General features: G+C 46.5%; 2 protein-coding genes across 2 annotated transcripts; one reads left to right on the forward strand and one right to left on the reverse strand.

Moving 5' to 3' along the window:
• Positions 1-7,722: 7,722 nt before the first annotated feature.
• Positions 7,723-13,694, reverse strand: LOC306801397 (uncharacterized protein; the record flags this gene model as incomplete). The annotated part of the gene is made up of 5 exons (XM_079304465.1): positions 13,449-13,694; positions 11,653-11,841; positions 8,829-9,008; positions 8,260-8,571; positions 7,723-7,775 (listed from the first exon to the last, which is right to left on the reverse strand). Exons 1-5 carry the CDS (start codon positions 13,627-13,629, stop codon positions 7,723-7,725), a joined length of 915 nt encoding a protein of 304 aa, XP_079160591.1. The 5' UTR covers positions 13,630-13,694.
• On the forward strand, positions 8,797-10,880 carry LOC306801456 (uncharacterized protein). Its single transcript, XM_079304561.1, has 4 exons — positions 8,797-8,896; positions 9,166-9,240; positions 9,933-10,120; positions 10,622-10,880. Exons 2-4 carry the CDS (start codon positions 9,171-9,173, stop codon positions 10,775-10,777), a joined length of 414 nt encoding a protein of 137 aa, XP_079160687.1. The 5' UTR covers positions 8,797-8,896; positions 9,166-9,170; the 3' UTR covers positions 10,778-10,880.
• Positions 13,695-18,515: the final 4,821 nt, after the last annotated feature.

Below are 18,515 nucleotides of genomic sequence, written 5' to 3' on the forward strand. Positions count from 1 at the left end.
GATTCACCTGATTAGGGCACTCTGGGATAGCACTGCATTGGGGCCACATGATCACCATCAGGAGCAACCTCTGACCTCCTCTGCCTGCAGCTTTTACTTAACCCTGTAGTTTCTGGACGTTTGTGCAGTATTGAAAAGACAGGAAAAAAGAAACAGATAAATAAACATGGTTATAACCTGACGCTAAAACTAAAACCAAGGAAATGTACCTCTTTCTTCAGAATTAAAACTAAAATCTTAAATAAAACAGAAAACTTGATGATGACTTCATGTTTGCTTTTTGGTTTTTTTAACCTTGGATTTTTAATTGCTGCATCTGGTAAAAAGCATATGCCATTGCTTGTTTGGGGTTTTCTTCATCAGAACTACTTTATCATTGGAAATACTGCTTTGTATGGTAACTTCTCTATTGAAGGTTGAAAAAAAGCATAACACTTTAGGCCTTTTAAAGGGGTTCTGTTGTTGTTGGCAATACCTAGAGGCAGTCAGTCTCTAACTGTTATTGGTGGTATCCTTTTAAATCTGAAGGATGAAAATCTTGTTTATATTTTCTGAATTAAATGCCGTGGCACTCGGGGTAGATAGCATGCAATAATATGCCTGAAGATATGGCAGAGAATTTGTTATGACTTCCTGTGTTCATCAGCAGCCTTCCATAAAGGTGTAAAATACTGTCACTGCACAACAGGGGATGAAGAGCTCTTAATGAACAGAAGGCCTCCAGTAAGCTTTTATACTTACAAGCAGATGTATTTAAAACCTGCAACCTTATGGTTGGGCTGCTAATTGATGTAGCTTACAAGGGTGGCAGAGAGCCTGAAATTCTAATGATGCCTTGGTGGAAGGATTTGTCACCTGGTGTGAGCTGTATAGTTCAGGCTGGCAGCCTTCTGAAAATGTTTGCTGCTGGCAGGGGCAAGGAAAATTTGCACCGATGAACTGTGAACACTCAAATGGGGGTGGGGATGAGGAACTGGCCTTTCAGGAACTGGGAACAAATCCTGAATCAGTCAGTGTTCAGAGGAGCCAAGTCTTGAATCTGTAGCAAGTGTTTCTAAATATCCTGTTATGAAAAACACCACTTGATTATGTGCCTTTCATCTGCATTGCCATTTTAGTGCTGTGTTTATTGCTCTGTATTATAGGCCTGTATGTGCTGTTTCTGAACTGGCAGCATTGCTGCAGATGACTCATGTGCCCTGGTTACTTGGGGGACCAGGTGCACACCCTTTGGTGCCAGTGCTCCCCAAAAAGCAAACGATGTTTTTGTCACTCAGCCATCTCCTGTAACTGCTGGCGGTGGAAAGAGAAGTGCTGTGGGCTGGAGTGGCCTCATCTGTGGCAGTGCCTACTGCTGTCCCTGAACTGGGGGTGCAGCCCAGCAGGAGCTGTGCTGGAGGTGCTGGTGAGGATGTATATGATCTTTGGTTTGGGTTTTTTTGTTTCTGCTTCCACAGTTGTTAGCTGTTTTTCCACCTTTAACATGTTGTTTTAGAGGAGTGCCCTTCCTAACCCTGAACATCATAAGGCTCCCAAAGCAGCTCCAACTGCTTTCTATGTACCACAGCAATTCCTGAAGCTGCTGCCTTCTTCAGGTTTTCACTTGTCCCTTTGTTGCAGTTTAGGAGGTGCTGTGACAACCCTGTCCCCATGGTCTGCTGCTACTGGAAACCAGGCTTTAGCTGCTTGGGAGACACTCCCTGCTGCCATGCAGCAGCTTGTGTAGATGGCCTACCAACAAACCCTTATCCTTCACAGAAAGGTTGGCAGCTACAATGACATTTTCTCCTTATGCTGCTGTTTTCCCAAGAAGGACTTGTTGGTCAGTAACACTGGCATTAACAATAACGTGTATCAATGATCAGACTGTGTGTTGGGTGCAGCTTTTGACACATTTAGCTTAGTTCTGTGTACTGTCTGATGTGGATTCTGCATCCCCTCAATTGGGAGCCAACTTGGTGTTGCATTCTGTTCAACTGTGTGGAGTTCACCTGTTTTTTTTTTATTTTTCTCCTGAAGTTTTGGGTTTATTGGTGGGGGGAGAAAGGTGGGGTTTTGGTTTTGTTTTATTGAGGGGGTTGGGGGTTTGTTTTCAGTGTGGTTTTAGGGTGTTTTTAGGTTTTTTCTCTTTTTTTTAATAAATTGTTGGAGTTACCCTATGACAAGAAATTCTGTACAGAAACATCTGTGTGATCATCTCAGTTCATGGTCTGTTGTTTCTTATATTGTATGGATACTTGGAGCTCTTTCATGCATTAAGCAAAGAACAGTGCTTGACTGAAAGGCTGGTGAACCAGGACTAGCAATACATTTGGCACATAATGTCTGGTGAAGATAAAGGATGGGCCAGACTCCTCTTCCAAAATGTATATGACTGTATGTTGAGGGAAGGAAGGGAATTGTTTGCCATGAATGTGTTGGTATAAGAAACTGTATGGCACTTTCAACAATTTTACAATTTAGGTGTAGCATTTGGAGGGTGAGCAGTGCTGGATTGATAGTAGGGTTTCCTGCCCTAGGGCTTTTTTCCCCCCCATATATTTTTAATATCAAACAAGAGAATGGTGTTTTTCTAGATTACAGCAAGGAATAAAATGTCACCTTCTGGCTGAAGTAAGAGCCATTGCATGAATTCTTTTTCCTTTAATAACTTCCATTGCCTAGTTGGAAATCAAGTGTCAGCAGGTATGTGGCATTGTAAATGCAGTGTCTTGACAGAGCTGTTTTAATCACACTTAAAATAGAAGGAAAAATTAAAATTATGAAAGAAAATGGCTAAAAAAGGGGGGAAAATATGTTGAAAAGTTTAAAAGTGTTAAGGAGGGCTACTTGCAACTGACCCGTGCTCAGCATGTGCCAGGTTACTGTGAAGTTCAGTTTTCCTCCTGTTGTTCAAGCTTTGGGCAGTGCCCTGGACTCCTGTCCTGGCACCAGGAGTTGGGTCTCAGCTGGTACCAGCTTTTGCCCCAGCCTGCTGGCTTGAGCAGCAGTTGCTGGGAATGAGGGAAGGTGTGGTTTTCTGCTGAGCTGATCTCAGGTGAATTCACCCCCTGGCATCCCCCCTGCCTTCTGCAGCTCCTGAAATGCTGTTGCAGTGCTGCTGCTGGAGCAGGCATTTCAGCTGCCCACAGCTGACTGGGTCAAGCTCATCTTCCTTGTTCCCATCTGGGGTTTTCCTTGACTCAGTTTTTGTTTTTCTTCTCCTCCATCACAGACTCTGTTGTCCAATAAGTTTTGGGTTTTTTTTTTCCCCTGAGGTGCTCATTGAATCATAAACATTGAAGATGTTGGATTTTAGGGAAAATGGGGGATGGTTTTGGCTTTGTGTTTTGTTTGTTCTGTTTCAGTTTGGAGTTTTTTATAGTTTGGTAGAGCTAGTCATGCTGCTGTGGAGATTTCTGGCTTTTTTTTTTATAGTGGGAGGGAAAGGGTCATGCATTAGTTTCCATCCTTATCCTTGCAAGGGAGTTTAGAAAAATACACTTAAAAAGCTTGGGTGCTTGCTTTATTGTTCATTCCTCTCCTCAGAACATGTGCAAGTTGCTTTAGTTGCTTAGACTAATTCCTTCTGGGGAAAGCTGTCATGCTGGAATAAAAACTCACTGTTCAGAACTGAGATGTGTCAAGAAATTGAGAGGTGGCAGGAAGAGAGCTTGAAGGGTTGGGGGAGCTGTAGTTTTCAGTGTGTCCAGAGCATGTCCTGTACAGTGGTGTTTGGCCTGAATCTCTGCTTTGAGTGCTTGGTGCTTTACAATTCCAGCAGAGTGTGGCTGCATGGCCAGCAGTGGGTGTGCTTTCCACTTCACTGGTGTGTGGTCATCTGCTCAAGCTGAATGCAGATGCAGGAACTGTAAGAGCTTGTGCTCCTTCCTCTTTGCTCAAATCTCAGCATCTTTTTTCTGTCTCTGGGATGTCAACTGATAGTCATTCCTAAAGATTCTTAGCTTTTCCATGTGTTTGTAGCTTTGTAGATTTTTTTAAGATACAGTTTAATGGTTTCTAGTCCTTTTCCTGCCCTTTCTCACATTTTGAATAATAACCTAAACCTTTCTAACACATTCTTGAAATTCTGTTTGGTCTTATTCTTAAAAAGAGAATTTCTGACAAGGACATCTTATTTTCCACCAGAACTTGAGACACAACAAGAAATAGGGCAAAGAAGCCCCTGGACCATCTCCAAGGGGCTGACCTAAGGGTGGGTTACTGTGGCAACTGATCTCCTATTGGATGTACCTGCTACATATATGAAATAATTAACTTTACAAAAATTGTAAAAATCCTTTATCATGGGTGCACATATAACCATATCTGTGCTCCCAAAAGCTTTCATTAAAGAATTGCTTTTTATCTTACCACTCTTAATATTGTTTGGAAAGTTTGTCTTTGGATTCCAGGCAGCAGTAGAAAGGAGCTCTTGAGTTCTCTTAGTAATTGAGGCCTTAAATAAAGCTTCTAAAGAATAAAAAGGTGAAGTATCATTATAGCTTTGGTTTGCAGTGTAAGAAAAGGCATAGCCTCAGAATGCTATGATCTACATGCAAGAGTACTGTAAATGAGTGAGATGTTCACCTTCCCTACTTGCTGGGCTTTGCCTTTGCCCTAGACAAGTGTTGTTTCTGTGCCAGATTGAAGGCTCTTGACATGCAAATGGCCATACCAAGTTGTTGCCATACAAGTTCAGGGAACCAGAGTGGCTTGTGGGACTCTGAATTGCTGTACTGTGAAGGCTTGAGGTGGCTTGGGTGACCTGGCAGCTGCAGATTTGTAAGTGGCTTTGCTGATGAAAAGCACTGGTCTAGGGTAGTCTGATGAAGTGACTTAGGTGTGGAAGTCATTTGAACAGAGGTGGTGTCACTGCAGAGGAAAACAGTACAGAAAAGTTCTTTTTAATCTAAAATCTATGGGAGAATGATCTACCTGACATCTGATGGTCAGGAGGCTCCATCTGCTGCAGCCCAGATGAGGCTTTCAGTGGGATACAGGCATCACATAGTTACTGTTGTTGTCTCCTGTGAAATCTTGCTAGATCGCAATTTCTTTTTCCCGGTCCTCAGACTTTAAAAATTGACAAATAATCTGTGTGTTTGAGGTGCATGGAGAGAGAATGAGATTTGCTCAACTCTGTTTTTCCTTCCTACCAGCACTTAAAATGTTACTGTAGAAAGCTTTTACTATCAGAAGGTGGCATTCTTTTCAAGCTCACAGTGAGTATCTTTTTAGATTTTAGCTTTTGGATGTTACAGGTCCCAGCATTAACCTTGGTCAGATCTCCAGAGTCTGACACATCTGCCAGTGCTAAATAGTCACAGGAGGCTGGTACACTAACCTTCACTGGAGAATTTAAAGCTGTGACTAAAACTTGTTTAGTTCTTTTGAGATAAGCATGCAGGCTGAGGTTTACAGTGACAAGTCTGAAGCTTAAAATCCTGTTTAAAAGAAGAACCAGATGAGGGTGCTTTGTTCAGACACTCAGCAGAAAGCTACTGCTTGTGAGGTTTTCCTGGGACAGAATGGGCAGTGACTGGCCTTGCAGCTATCTCCATCCCTCTTCAGATGGTTTCCTTCAGTTCCAAGGCCCACCTCTCTGCAGGATATAGAATGTATATAATTTAAATTAAAAAAAAAGAAAAAGGTGTTATATGTGGTTCAGTGGATGCTGGCTTCAACAGGAACCTCTGAGTAACATGGCAATAATACATGGGATTATAGTCTTAAGAGGTTTGTTTCTTCCAGTGTACAAATTACTTAAAGCTACTGTATAGATGCCTTCCTCCTCCCTCCTCATTTGGTAAATAAATGCAAACTGTGCTTCTTGTTGCCTCTCTGATAGTGCCTTCCTGAGTTGAAGCTGAGTGTGGCTCTTCACACTTTAACTCAGCTCTTTGCTGTGCTGGCCCAAGGAACTGAGGCAAAGACTAAAGGGTAGATAGGGAAACTTGTAATAGAGCTGACCTTCCTATTCTTAACCCATATTTCTTCTCTTGTTTCTCCTGCTACTGGAGATTACTTTTGAGGAAAACCTGTCTGTGTGCTCTTCCTTGCTGCAGAAATTTGGCTAAGAAAATGTTTTGGGATCAATTAGTTTTGTTAGGAAGCTGAGCTTTCCATACATGCAGAAAAAAAAAGTCAGGAAAATATTACTCCAAGGAAACTTTTCAATTTTGTCAAGCAGATAATTTTTCAAGTATCGATTGTATAAAATGCTTGTTTCAAGTCAACAGTTTTCTCTGTATAAAAAACTACCATGTCAGGTTTTTATTGAAAATGCTAAATTTTTGTCATGACACTTCAAAATCAGCAACTTTCTGGACGTGTTTGGCAAAAGATTTTTGTATCTGAAATGTGCATCATTTCAGTTTGTAGTGAAAGCAGGTGTCAATCTAATATTATGTAGCAAAAAAAAAAAATCACACTTTTGGCTTTAAAGCCTCCCTCAAATCCATGGAAGAACAAACTGAGTCTCAAATGCATTTTTTTGAACAAAACTATCTTTGGAGAGGGAAGATTGTAGTGAGGATTTTTGGATACATTAAAACATAACAAAGGAGAGGATCAGGGAAAGAAACAGATAGGAAAAGGTCTCATTCCCATCCTATTTAATTTTTCTTCTGAACAGTTTACCTTGAAGCAGGATTATTCCCTTCCCTGTGCATTAGACTTGGCTGGAAAAAGAGGGAGGAGAAGGTAAGTTTAGGATATGAGCTGAAGGCAAGCTCAGAGCAGGTCTTGTTTTCCCTGTCCTGTCTAAAGTGTCAGTTGCCTTAAGAGAATGAAAGACTTTTCTTCTTCTCTTGCAGTTGCTAGTAAACAGGCACTGTCAACATCATCATTTTCCAGGTATCAATAAAAGTTTTACCACCTGCTTCCAGACTTCCTATAGCTTGGTCATGTGCAAAAAAATTGCATAGGAGGTGAAATTGGGATAGATTCCTTTATTATTATTAGAATTAGAAAAAACAGTGTCCCTAGCCCTTATTCCAGGGTAAAGTGGCAGTGGTATCAACATCTACTATCAAACCTTGTCTTCTCACAAGGAAGTGCTACTTTGCATCTTTTTAAGGCTTCTTTCCTTGAAATGTGATGCAAATATTGACAGAAATGAAGTCAGCAGACTAAAACTCCTGGTCTTTGTAGCAATGTTGTTTGAGTATTGCAGTTTAGATCCTCGAGCAAACAGGACATGCTGGGGGTGCTCACTGTTATTCCCAGCCCCATGCATGCAGCAGTTCTTGGGGCTGCCAGCCCTTCCCTCCTCTGTCCAACACCACAGCACCTCCTGAGACACCAACAGCATCTCTGTGCCACCTGGTGCCACATTACTCCACAAGCTGTGTGTGCAGAGGCTTAGGTCTGTCCTGGGGTGTCCCAGAGCTGCCTAGCCAGGTTCTACATATGCTGCCTGGGATGTGCCCCTGGACTTCCACCCAGGAGATGCTGGACAGAAACACAGGGTCATTGCTTTCTGAACACAATTGATGGCACTTAAGCCAGCCCTTTGAGTCCTGCTATGGGTCCTGACACATGTAATTTGAGTTTCTAATGCTGCAGAGAAAACCCCTAAGAGGTTTGTTGGACTTCAGGTTGGAGCTTTTTTCCTTTCCTTTTTTGTTTTTTTTTTTTCCTTTTGGAGAGGGGTGTTGTTTTGTTTGTTTTCAGATGTACTAGTTCTTTGTACTAAAGATAAATTTGTTTTCCCCTTGACTGGCTTGCTTTGCACTCCTGTCAATACATCTTCCAAGTCTTGTCCGTATAGAAGTGGGAGGAAGTGGTAAGTTCTGAATGCCAACAAAAAAGACCTTTAAGTCTCCATCTATATTCAAGTGCAATTAATTGTAAATGCTTTCAGATATCCAATTTCATTCTTTGTTCCTGGTGACTGTCTGTTTTCACTTTCAGCCTTTAAAAGAGCCCTAAACAGAAAATCAGACTCGTGTTCAAAACCTAGAAGTCTACACATAGACTTTGGGTTAAGCTGGGGCTGCTCAGACTTGGCTTTATGCAAGAATGATCAATTAAGAAGTTTATAACCCAGAAACACCTGTTTGAAATGTGCTGGACAGGGGAGGGAAATAAAAGGATTATATAAAAAAAATGTCTTTCAGCATGAAGTGTCTGATTTTCTCCACTTGAAAACTCAGGTGCAGTAATTGGCTCTTCTGAAATTCTTTCCTGAGCTCAAGGAGTTGATAGCATTAAAAGAAAAAAATATAGGAAGGAAAGTGGAATGGCAGTTTAAATTCTCAAACTGGCTTTCCAAACTTGCTGAAGACCTTGTGTTCCTCCAGGCCTCTGCAGTAGAGGGGCAGCAGGTCGCTGTGGAGGTGGGCCGGCAGCAGGGCGGTGCGGGGCGCCAGGCCGGGCAGGGGACCGGGCGGGTGGCTGGGCGGGTGGCTGGACAGGTGACCGGGCAGGGGACCGGGCAGGTGACCGGGCAGGTGTCCCGGTAGCTGGCCGAGCAGGTGGCCGGGCAGGCCGCTGTCCGAGGCCGAGCCGGGCGGCAGCAGCGGCCGGGGCAGGGCCTGGGCCTGGGCGCGCCATCGTTCCAAGGGCAGCTTCGGCTGCTGGGCAGGGCTGCTGGGAAAGGCGAGGCACCGTGAGGGAGCTGCACCCACCGGGGGACGCTGAGCCGGGGCAAAGAGGAGCCCTGGGACTCTGGCTTCCCTCCCCCTCGGAAAAGAGCGGGTGCGAGGGTGTCCCTGCGGTTAGGTAGGAGGGGGAAGCGGGGGTTGGCTGCCCGAGCAGTGGCTGTTTGACTGCTCCGGGCAGTCTGCAGCGGCTCTGTCCCCGTGCGAGGGTGAGGCAGCGGCGGGGGAGGTGCCGAGCGGTACCTTTGGAAAGCCAGGTTACTGCAGCCTGCGAACGCCCCGGGGAACACGGAGCTGGAGACGGCCGAGAGGTGGTAATCGCGCCGGTGGTAGTGCGTGAGTCTCCCGAAAGCGTTCCTGCCCCTCTCGGGGCTGGAGGGGCCGCGCTTCCATCCTCTGGCTTTCCTTCTGTGCTGCTGCTGCCTGCGGGGTGGTGAGAGAGAGGTGCCCATGCAGATGCTTTCTTCGTGCTTTGTGGTCTGGCTTTTATCTACTCACACCCCTGGAAAGACCTGGCATGTTTGTATCCTAAGGCAATGCTGTCACCCAATGATTTTTTCCTCCCCTTCTTTGTTCCCAGAGGAAATGACTGATGCTATTTCAGCCCTGCAGAAAAGGTTGCACCACCTGAGGAAGAGCAGGCTCGTGGGCAGAGGTATGGTTGGTGCTTGTCCTTATGCACTTCTGAGTTAAGCTCTTGGTTAAAGGTGCATTCCTAGGCTGTATGGTCCCTGTTACTGTGATCCTTTGCCCAGGATACAAAAGAGGCCCTGCTGGACTGTAATATGGGCCAGGAACACTGGGCAGTGCTGCAGAGATGATGCTCTGTGACTGTGGTCCTGCTACCTGTGCTTGTCCAGTCCTGCTTCCCAGCATGACTTTTCTCCTGGTTCTTTGCAGAGAAAAATGCTCCTCCTTTTCCTTCCCCACCCTGGGCTGTGTGCAGACAGTTGCACTGAACTTAGCCTCAGAAAAGTGGTATTCCTATCAACCATTCTCCACGTATTTTCTGTTTCCTTCTTCCTCTGAGAATAGGGAGCTTTTTGTAAATCACCAAGCTAACAGAATCATAGAATCATAGGTTGGAAGTGACCTTTAAAGTGACCCCACTGCAATTAGCAGGGACACCCTCAACTAGATCAGGCTGCTCATAACTCCATCCAATTTGACCTTGAGTATTTTCAGGGATAGGGCATCTATAGCCTCTCTGGGCAACTTGTTTACCACCCTCATTATAAAATCCATCTTCCTTATATTCAACCTTAGCAAACCCTCTTTCACTTTAAAGTAATTGCTCCTTGTCCTATCAACAGGCCCTTAAACAGCTTGTTCCCCTCTTTCTTGTAGGGCCCCATCAAGTACTGGAAGGCTGCTATGAGATCTTCCTGGAGCCTTCCCTGCAGCCTGAAGGCCATCTCCCAATAGGAGAAGTGCTGCAGCCCTCTCATCATCCTCGTGGCCTCCTCTGGGCCTTACTCAAACAGTTCCATGTCTTTCTTACTTTAGGATCCCCAGAGCTGGATGCAGCATTGCAGGTGGGCTCTCACCAGAGCAAAGCAGCAGAATCCCCTCCCGGCCCTGCTGCCCACGCTGCTCTGGATGCAGCCAGGATACAACTGACCTTCTGGGCTGAGTTCACATTGCTGGGTCCACCACCATCCCCAAGTCCTTCTCAGCAGGGCTGCTCTCTATCTGTGCATTCCCCAGCCTGTGCTGATACCCAGGGTTGCCCTGACCCAGGTGCTGCACCTTGCACTTGGTCTTGTTAAACCTCATGAAGTTTCCATGGCCTCACTTCATGAGCTTGTCCAGGTCCCTCTGTATGGCATCCCATTCCTCAGGCATGTAATGAGAGCCCCCCTCTGCCATCAGCAGCAGCATCCCTACTGATGGAAACCCCTTCCACACACAGTCAAGCATGCCTTTGCTTTGGAGCGCTGGTTTAACTTATTTTACGCTCGATAGTTCCAGATGTGTGAGCAGGAGGGCTGCGGCCGGGCACAGGCGGCTCACGAGTGTCCCGCGTGTCTCAGCAGATGGCAGCAGCGACACTCCCTCAGCTCCCGCAGCCGCTCCTCACTCCTGCCGAACCCCCGCCGCTCCCACACACGCCCGTACTCACCCCCCGCGGCTCTTCCTCGCCCTGTCCCGCCAGCAGCACACGGCGAAGGACACGGACAGCGCCAGGATGACGGCTCCGCTCAGCAGCGCGGCCGCCACCGCGATGCGGGACCCGCTGCCCGAGCGCTGCGGGGCGGCTGCGGGAAGGGCCGGTGAGCGGGGCCGGGGAAAGGGACCGCCCTTACCCCCGTCCCCATTGCAGGTAACCCCCAAGTGGCGTTCCGGACAGCATTTATTAATAACCATTATAAAAGTTCATAGTGAGCACGGGTGATGCCACGCCGGCTCAATATACCAGTAAGTTAATGGGAAAAAAACCCCCATATTAACACTGCATATTTTCTTCAGATAATTCATCAAAAATAATCACACTGGGCGGAAAATATAAAGCATTTGATGTGTCTTGTATAAAGCATAAGAGTAGTAGAATTCAAGCCCTAAAAAATAGAAAGGAAAAAGATTAAACAGGGAAAATAGAACAAAAATAAAATGTAATAAAGTTTAAAAGGGAAAAAAGTTTAAAATGAAAAAAGTTGAAAAATGTAAAAAAGAAAAAACGTAAAAGGATGAAAGAAAAAAGCTAAAAAGGGGAAAAAGTTAAGATGTTAAAAGGAAAAGTTAGAGCAGCAGTTACTGGGAATGAGGGAAGGTGTGGCTATCTGCTGATCTCAGGTGAATTCACCCCCTGGCACCCTCCTGCCGCTGCTGAAATGCTGTTGCAGTGCTGCTGCTGGAGCTGGCGTTTCAGCTGACTGGGTCGAGCCGGACTTTCCTCGTCCCCGTTCAAGCTGTGTCACCCCAGCTCCCGCTGCCCTCGCTGGCTCGGTCAGAATGAGGAAGCCCTTTCTTTGGGGGCCGTGGCTGCAGCTCCCCGCCCGAGTCCGCGCTGCCCCTGAGCCCCCAGCGGGGCTGGGGCAGGGGCTGGTGCCGCCCGAGCGCTCCTTACCCTGGCACTGGGGCGGGGGGTGGCTCCAGGATGAGCTGCTCTCCCGGCGCAGGCAGGCCAGCCTCTCGCTGCCCACCAGCTGGTATCCCTCCTGGCACCAGTACACCAGCACCGAGCCCAGGGAGACGCCGGAGCCTCTGTCCACGTAGTAGTATCCGTAGCGTGGTGGGGGCAGAGCCGTGCATGGCACTGGGGAGAAGGGGACACGTTAAATGTGGGTGGTGACAACCCCCCCCCCCCCCCCCCAGTGATGCTGTCGAAAGGGCTACCAGGCCCCTCTGGGATTTTTTTTTAATGGGTTTTGGTTGGTTGGTTTGGGGTGTTTTTTGATGTTTGGGTTTTTTTTGGGGTGTGTGGTTCTTTTTGCATAGTCCAAAGGAAATACATTAGAAAGTCTAGCAGTTTTATCTGGAAAACAAGTTTTTAGTTGCAGACTCTCCAGTGTGGGCAGCTACTGAACAGCAGAAGTGAGATTGGAAAGGTGCAGAGAGAGACTGCAAAGTGGGACTGGGGAAACTATGCAATGAGCAATTTTTAGGAGGGAAAGGAAGAGAATATTTTTTAATAACAGTATTCTGGGAGAATATTGTTTGTTGGAACTCAAAACAAATATTGCTCTCTGCTACAGAGAAATGTTTTGTTTTGTTTTCATCCCAGCCTTTAATTTTTAAACTAGCTTGTAACTCACAGTTATTCAGAGCCATCTAGTTATCCTTAGACCATCTCTTCTGCATTGCACTAATACCTAGGAAGAGCCAAAAGTTAGGTAGGCTCCAAAAAGAATGGCAGCCTGACCATGTGTCTGCCAGCCTTTGCCTCCAGATATTCTACCATAAGGCCAAGAAGATGTGGTAACAGGTATCATGGATATCAATATCCTAAATTAAAGGAAGATACTCTAATCAACTCTAATTTAACCAAGCTTAAAACCTGCAGGCAAAAAAGTGCTTTATCTAGCTTATGGGGAACTTTTGTGGGGAATTCCAAGTGGAATTGTAAAGCTAATGTGGGAAAGAGGTGTGGTTTCCCTCTGCTTTTACTGAGATAGTGTAGGCTTCTAGGCCAGTAGGGCTGATAAGAAACAAATCAGGTTGAGTAAGATCAGACTTTCTCTAATTTCAGCAGTGCTGTTAACAGGTGCTGCAGATGTCTATTTGAGGTAATTCAGTGGTGCCAAGGAGGCTGCCGAGTGCCTGGACTGGATCTCTTGTATTGATTACATTGTCTAGCACTGGTTGTTGTGACCTTTGCCAATAGTCACCATGATTTGGAGTATGACAATGACACGGGCTCTCTGAGCTGCTGCCAGCCCCAGGTGGGTGGGCACCCCCCTTTGCCCTGGAAACTGGATTAAAGAAAAATAATCACCCTTAGTACTTTGAGATTATTTGTGCGTTTAAAAAAAAAAAAAATTAAAAAATCTCCATTTCTTCCCAAGGGTCCCAGCTCAGCCTCTAGGGATAGGCATGTGTTCAGTGCACCCATGCCCTGAGCAGACAGCTGGTCCATCATGCTATGCATGGATGTTAACATAGAGGAGGACTTTGTTCTCCAAGGAAAACATCAACTGACCAGTTTCCTCCCTGTGCCTCCTGCCTGCCTCTGATGCCACACATCTCTCCCGTATCACAGAAGCTGCTGTGGCCCCCTTGCATACCCTGGGAGTGTCCGACGAGAGAAGCACCATCAGCTTCATCCATCAGCGCGTCCCTGCGCCCTTGCCCCGTGTTTGCGCACCGCGGGGCCCCGGGCAGCCCGCGGGGCAGGGGCGGGACGTGGATCGCTCGTTTAAGTACCTGAGATGTTGCTCTGCACATCGGTCCCGTTGGCGGCGTCTCTGGGCTGCCCCTTTCTGCCGTGTCCTGCGGCGAGTGAGGCGGTCCCGGGCCCAGCAGCATCACTCCAGGCAAAGCTCAGGCAGCTCCAGGGCAGCAGGCAAAGGACGATGATGCATTTCCCGAGCCTTTGTCCCGTCATGGTTCGGGGAAACACGGCACCATTGGGTGCCCGGCCGCCCCGAGTGCCTGAGGTTTCCCTTTGCTGCTCAGGGCTTAACGCACTAAGAGCCCAGCTGATTCCTGCTCAGACGCAAAGCTAGCAGCCGCTCTTCCCCCGGGGCTTGCCTCTCCTCCGTCCGCACAAGCCCTGTGTGCCTTCTCGCTGCACTGCCAGCCCTGCCCTGGCCACTCGCCCCAGATCCCCGCGGAGAAAGGAAACAGGTGTGGGAAAGGGAGTGAGAAACAGCACACCCTTAGGATCCATCCTTTACAGCCCCCCTGCAGAGACTGGCTGTTAACATCTCCCCAGGTGCTGGAGCTGCACATCAGGAACCCTCCTCTACCTGCCAGAACCCATGCTCGAGCTCACTGCTGAGACTCTTAAGCTGCAGACCCTCCTGCACTCGTCTCTTCCTTCCTTCCAGAACCTAGGGCTGATTTTCTGTCAACAGCAGTGGAGTGGCATGTGAGCCATGGGAATCAAAAGGGTTTCATAGCAGCAATTCTGCTGGCTTTGCCACTATGGGAAGTGCAGACAAATCTGGTTTTCCTTTTCATTTTTTTCTGCTTGGCATCTTTCTGCCTGTCATTTTAGGCTCTGATGTTTTATAGGTGGAGGGGCTGTAGTAGCAATCAGCTCCTGCCTCCTGAAATGTATGATGCTCTTACCTACCCCTACCTGCCTGGTCACTTGTGTACTCCCATGAAGAGAAAAGATGCTCCATGTTTCCTGAGCACTTGAGAGCCAAGTGTTTTGGAGCAGGCAATACCTTTGTGCCAGGGCTCTCCCCAGCAGCCAGTGCACCAGCTGTGTGGCCAGCAGGACTTTGGGGTGACTGTTGGAGCATCCCCTGCTGTGTCTCTCTTCTCCCCTCCTTGCATCCCCTGGAGCTCCCCTGGCCCTGTGGGTCTCCTTTACCTCTCCTGTACTGCATCCTTGTCTGTCCTGGTTCTTACTGCAGGTATGAGGGTTCGAGGCTGTTATTCACTAATGGCATTGGTACAAATACAGCTTTGCATTGAGATGGGTCAGTTTTTGTTAATTTCCCTTTTTTAATCTGTAGACTTTAACTGTAGCCAGTGTGCTTGGCTGCTTATGGCTGCCCTAGTGGGTTCTGCACAGGGGAATCTTGCCTTGGATGTGTGAGCAGCTTCTATTTCTAAAACCCAGAAGTGGTCTTACCATTTTAGTGTGAGTTACTGTAGTGCATAAAGGAGAAAAAAAAATGTCAGGAGCAAGCTCTTGTCATATCCCAACACAGGGATGCAGATGAGGGTGTCTGTGGTGTGGAATGAAGTTGTGGGGCCAGGCTGGACCTTGTTTGCCTTCCTCCTCAGCACTGGGACCTGCTCTTGCTCCCTCTTGGGGTAGTTCAGCAGTACACTGGCCCTCCTTGCACTTGCAGAGACGTTTCTTGTCACTTCCATGAGACTTTGAATGTGGGAATGCCTTAATCCTGCTCTGTTTGTCCATCCATCCCTCAATCCTTTTTTTTTTTTTTGTTTTGTTTTGGTTTGGTTTGGTTTTTTTTGGCTGGGCTGGTACTTCTGAGCTTCTCTCCAAGAGATTTACTTGATTTCTCAGAAAAACCTCTTTCAACTCCCCATGACTCATAAAGATCTTGCTCAGAAACTACTTTCATTGCTTCACTTTTCTGGTTAATCCTTCTTAAACAGTGACATTTCCTTGGCTCTCCCTGGACAGCAGACCAAGGAAGTATGTTCCTCCCGGTCTCAGTGCATATTGCTGGTTTCTTGGGAGTTCTCACTTTTTTCTTGTTTTTCTTTTCTCCACCTGACTGCAGGGATTTTGCAGTTTGCTCGCTCAGTCAAGGTAGAAGTTTTGAGGCAGGCTGGACTGTGTGACAGTGTGACACTGCTGTCAGGGGAGGTTGCCTCGGGGCATGCCCTGGGTGCAAACCCCATTATCTCCTGGCAGCTGTGAGCTGGAGTGCAGGCAGCCCCTTGGGCTTGGGGAATGCATCTGTTTGAACAGGAGTGACCCTGAAGTAGTCCCTCTATTGAGCCTGGAATCTGTGTACTTTTTCCTGCTGGAGCTTACTAGCTGTTCCCTCTGCTGCTGGTGGCTGGAGGACAGTGGGCAGAACCGAAGGCAATGCCCCTCCCTGCTGCTGGATGTGTCCCGATGCAGAATAGCCCATGCCAAAATCATGGCCTTCTGCACAGGGTCGGCTGCAGTAAGTCTTGTCATGCCAGGGAATGAACAGGCTCAGCAAAACCCCCGTGGCACAATAACCACGCTTGTGTTCAAAATGCTGAGTAGATGACATGGATTAACCCTTTGCTAATGCTCTTAAGAGCTAGCCTGCAGCTGAGGGAGATAAAGGGGCTTATTATTGCAAAATCAATATCCTGCTGGAGTGGGATTTCAATGCTGTTCCCAATTCCTGCTTTCCAGAGGCAGACATCTGCATTGAGCAGGAAAGCTGGGCACCAGAGCAGTCTGTTCCTACAGGGAGTGACCCTGGGCTCAGAAGAGGACCATGTCCATGCTCCAGGTCAGCAAGTCCTTTCCTTGTGAGGAAGGCTAAGAGGAAGGAGGAGCTAGTGGGGAAGCTGTCATGGCCATAAGGCTGCAGCTCTCCTGGCTCCCACAGTCTTGGCTGGGCTGTTCCACCTTTGCAGTATATTCCCTATGGGTGATCTTCAAGGGCTGCTTCTCCATCACAGCAGCCTGCAAGGCAATGCTCAGCTGATGGTTTTCAAAGCTGGCTGATGGGGCTGCACTGAAGTGTAAAGCTTTCCTGAGCCACAGTGGCAGTTTCCCCTACCTTCTCTTGTGTCCCTTTGAACCTTTTAAATCTACCCTCTGCAAAAGCATCCCTCTCCCACACTCCCACTACTGAATTCTGAGCTACAGAGAAGTTGTGAGTGCCCAGAGAAATTGTGAATGCTCCATCCCAGGAAGTGTTTAAAGCCAGGTTGCATGGGGTTTGAAGCAGCATGGTCTAGTTAAAGGTGTCCCTGTCCATGGCAGGGGGCTTGGGACTAGTTGACACTTAAGGTCCCTTCCAACTCAAACTACTTTATGATTCAGTGAACACACAGGTAGTAATTTCAAGTCAGTGACCATGGGTAATCCTGTTTTGCTTGCAGAAGGTTTTGCAGATAGAAGGACACAGAAGTGTTTTGCAACTAAATTAGTGATTGCAAGTCACTTGCTTAGTTCTTTTGCTAGTCCATACTTCATGCAAACCAACCAGGGTTAGAGCTGTGGAAGAACAAATTGTTCTCCAGAAAGTGAATTGCAGTATTTGGTGTTTTGTTGGGGTTTTCTGCAAAGTCTCTATAATGTGCCTCCTCTATACTGCACTGCTGTTATTTCATGGCCCTGAGTTCCCTTTAAATGCATCTTTATTCAAAAATCCCAGTAGCTGGGATTCAGTGTCACAGGTTTGTGAGAGCACTGTGGATGAACCTTCCCTATCAGCAAGGGGCTTGGCACAACTCAGCCAATCTGCACCTACCTGGGTTACATGTGCAGAGCCCTGCATGGAGGGATGGCTCCCATTCAGCTTTAGGCATCTTCATCTGTGCCACTCACTCTTGGTCAGTTTATAATTTGGGAAAGAATATGGTGCTAATAACACCAAAGCTGTGTATTCAATTCCCATATGAACCATTTGCTTAAGACTTGGACTCAATGATGATTGTGGGTCCCTTCTAATGCAGAATATTCTGTGAATCTATCCCACTTGGGACTCCAATTTTCAGGTGCACTGGAAGTTTTGGAGGTACCCACTGAAGGCAAAGGGAGCTCCTGTATCACTGCTTGCATTGCAGAGGCATAAAGTTGGAGTTATGCTCCCCTCAGGGGCATAAACTGAACCAGCCTTTGCTGTCATGAGAGCTGGCCAGGTCACTTGACTGACAGCAGTGATATGCCAGACACACAAGTCTAAAGCCAATCTGTATTATATATTTTTGTTTTCTTTTCTAAAACATTATGAATAACTTGAAATAGTGTGTACCTGCCAATTTATACTTAAGATTCATTTGTATCATGAGTAGACTGTCATCAATAATCAGTAGTTCAAATCATTGCTATTCAAACATGCATTTTTGCTTAATGGATAATTTCTTGTTCTAAAAAACCTCACAATTTAGTAATTTATTGATAATTCTGTTATATATAGTTAAATATGCATATAAATGGGCATGTATACATTATGTATACAAATATCTGCATGTACACAGAGACTTCCTACTTTTCATGCTTATTTCCAAAGGCAGGATATTCCAGGCTGGGGCATTTCACATGGACCCCATGAATTTCTACTTTGACATACACATTGTGCTATTTCATAACCTGCATCTAAATTCCAGATTATTAACCCTCTGTTGGCCAGTGGTTGGTATTGTTAAACTCTTCATTCCTAACAGGCTTACTCTAATGTTCAGGCTTTGGGCTATGTAGGACTTGCTTCTTGTGTTTTTTATTGAAATCTGCAATCTCTTGGTACTCTAAAAGTGAAGTTTTTGCACTTCAGGATTTCCCAGGTGGGCACACTGATTTTATGCCCAGCATTTTATTTTTGAGGAAAAGGATTGTTATTATTATTTTGTTCTTCTCATCCTGTTCACTTAATACTATTTGGGTGGGCAGTTTCATATGCTAGTCTAGGTGACACAGGGGTTGTAATGCACCCATGCCTTTTGGATGTTTATAAAAATTGTTTAAGAAACCCTGGTTACTGAGTGCCTGGGTCTCATCTGAAAACAAGGTTATGGCAGGACTGAGGAGTCATTGTACAGATGCTGGGTTGAAATTATGAGGTAGGAGAGTTTTTTTATTAAAATTAAAATTTGCTGGGAAAATAGACTAGTCCTAAAGGAATATTGTGT

This window comes from Erithacus rubecula, assembly GCF_903797595.1.
Source record: "Erithacus rubecula genome assembly, chromosome: 4".
NCBI lineage: Eukaryota > Metazoa > Chordata > Aves > Passeriformes > Muscicapidae > Erithacus > Erithacus rubecula.

Excerpts from the sequence above, each read along its gene's own strand:
- LOC306801456 (XM_079304561.1), top strand. The coding sequence starts at position 9,171 with ATGACTGATGCTATTTCAGCCCTGCAGAAAAGGTTGCACCACCTGAGG. Across the intron at positions 9,241-9,932 it reads GAGCAGGCTCGTGGGCAGAG|GGCCCCATCAAGTACTGGAA; the intron begins GTATGGTTGGTG and ends TCTTTCTTGTAG. Across the intron at positions 10,121-10,621 it reads AGCTGGATGCAGCATTGCAG|ATGGCAGCAGCGACACTCCC; the intron begins GTGGGCTCTCAC and ends GTGTCTCAGCAG.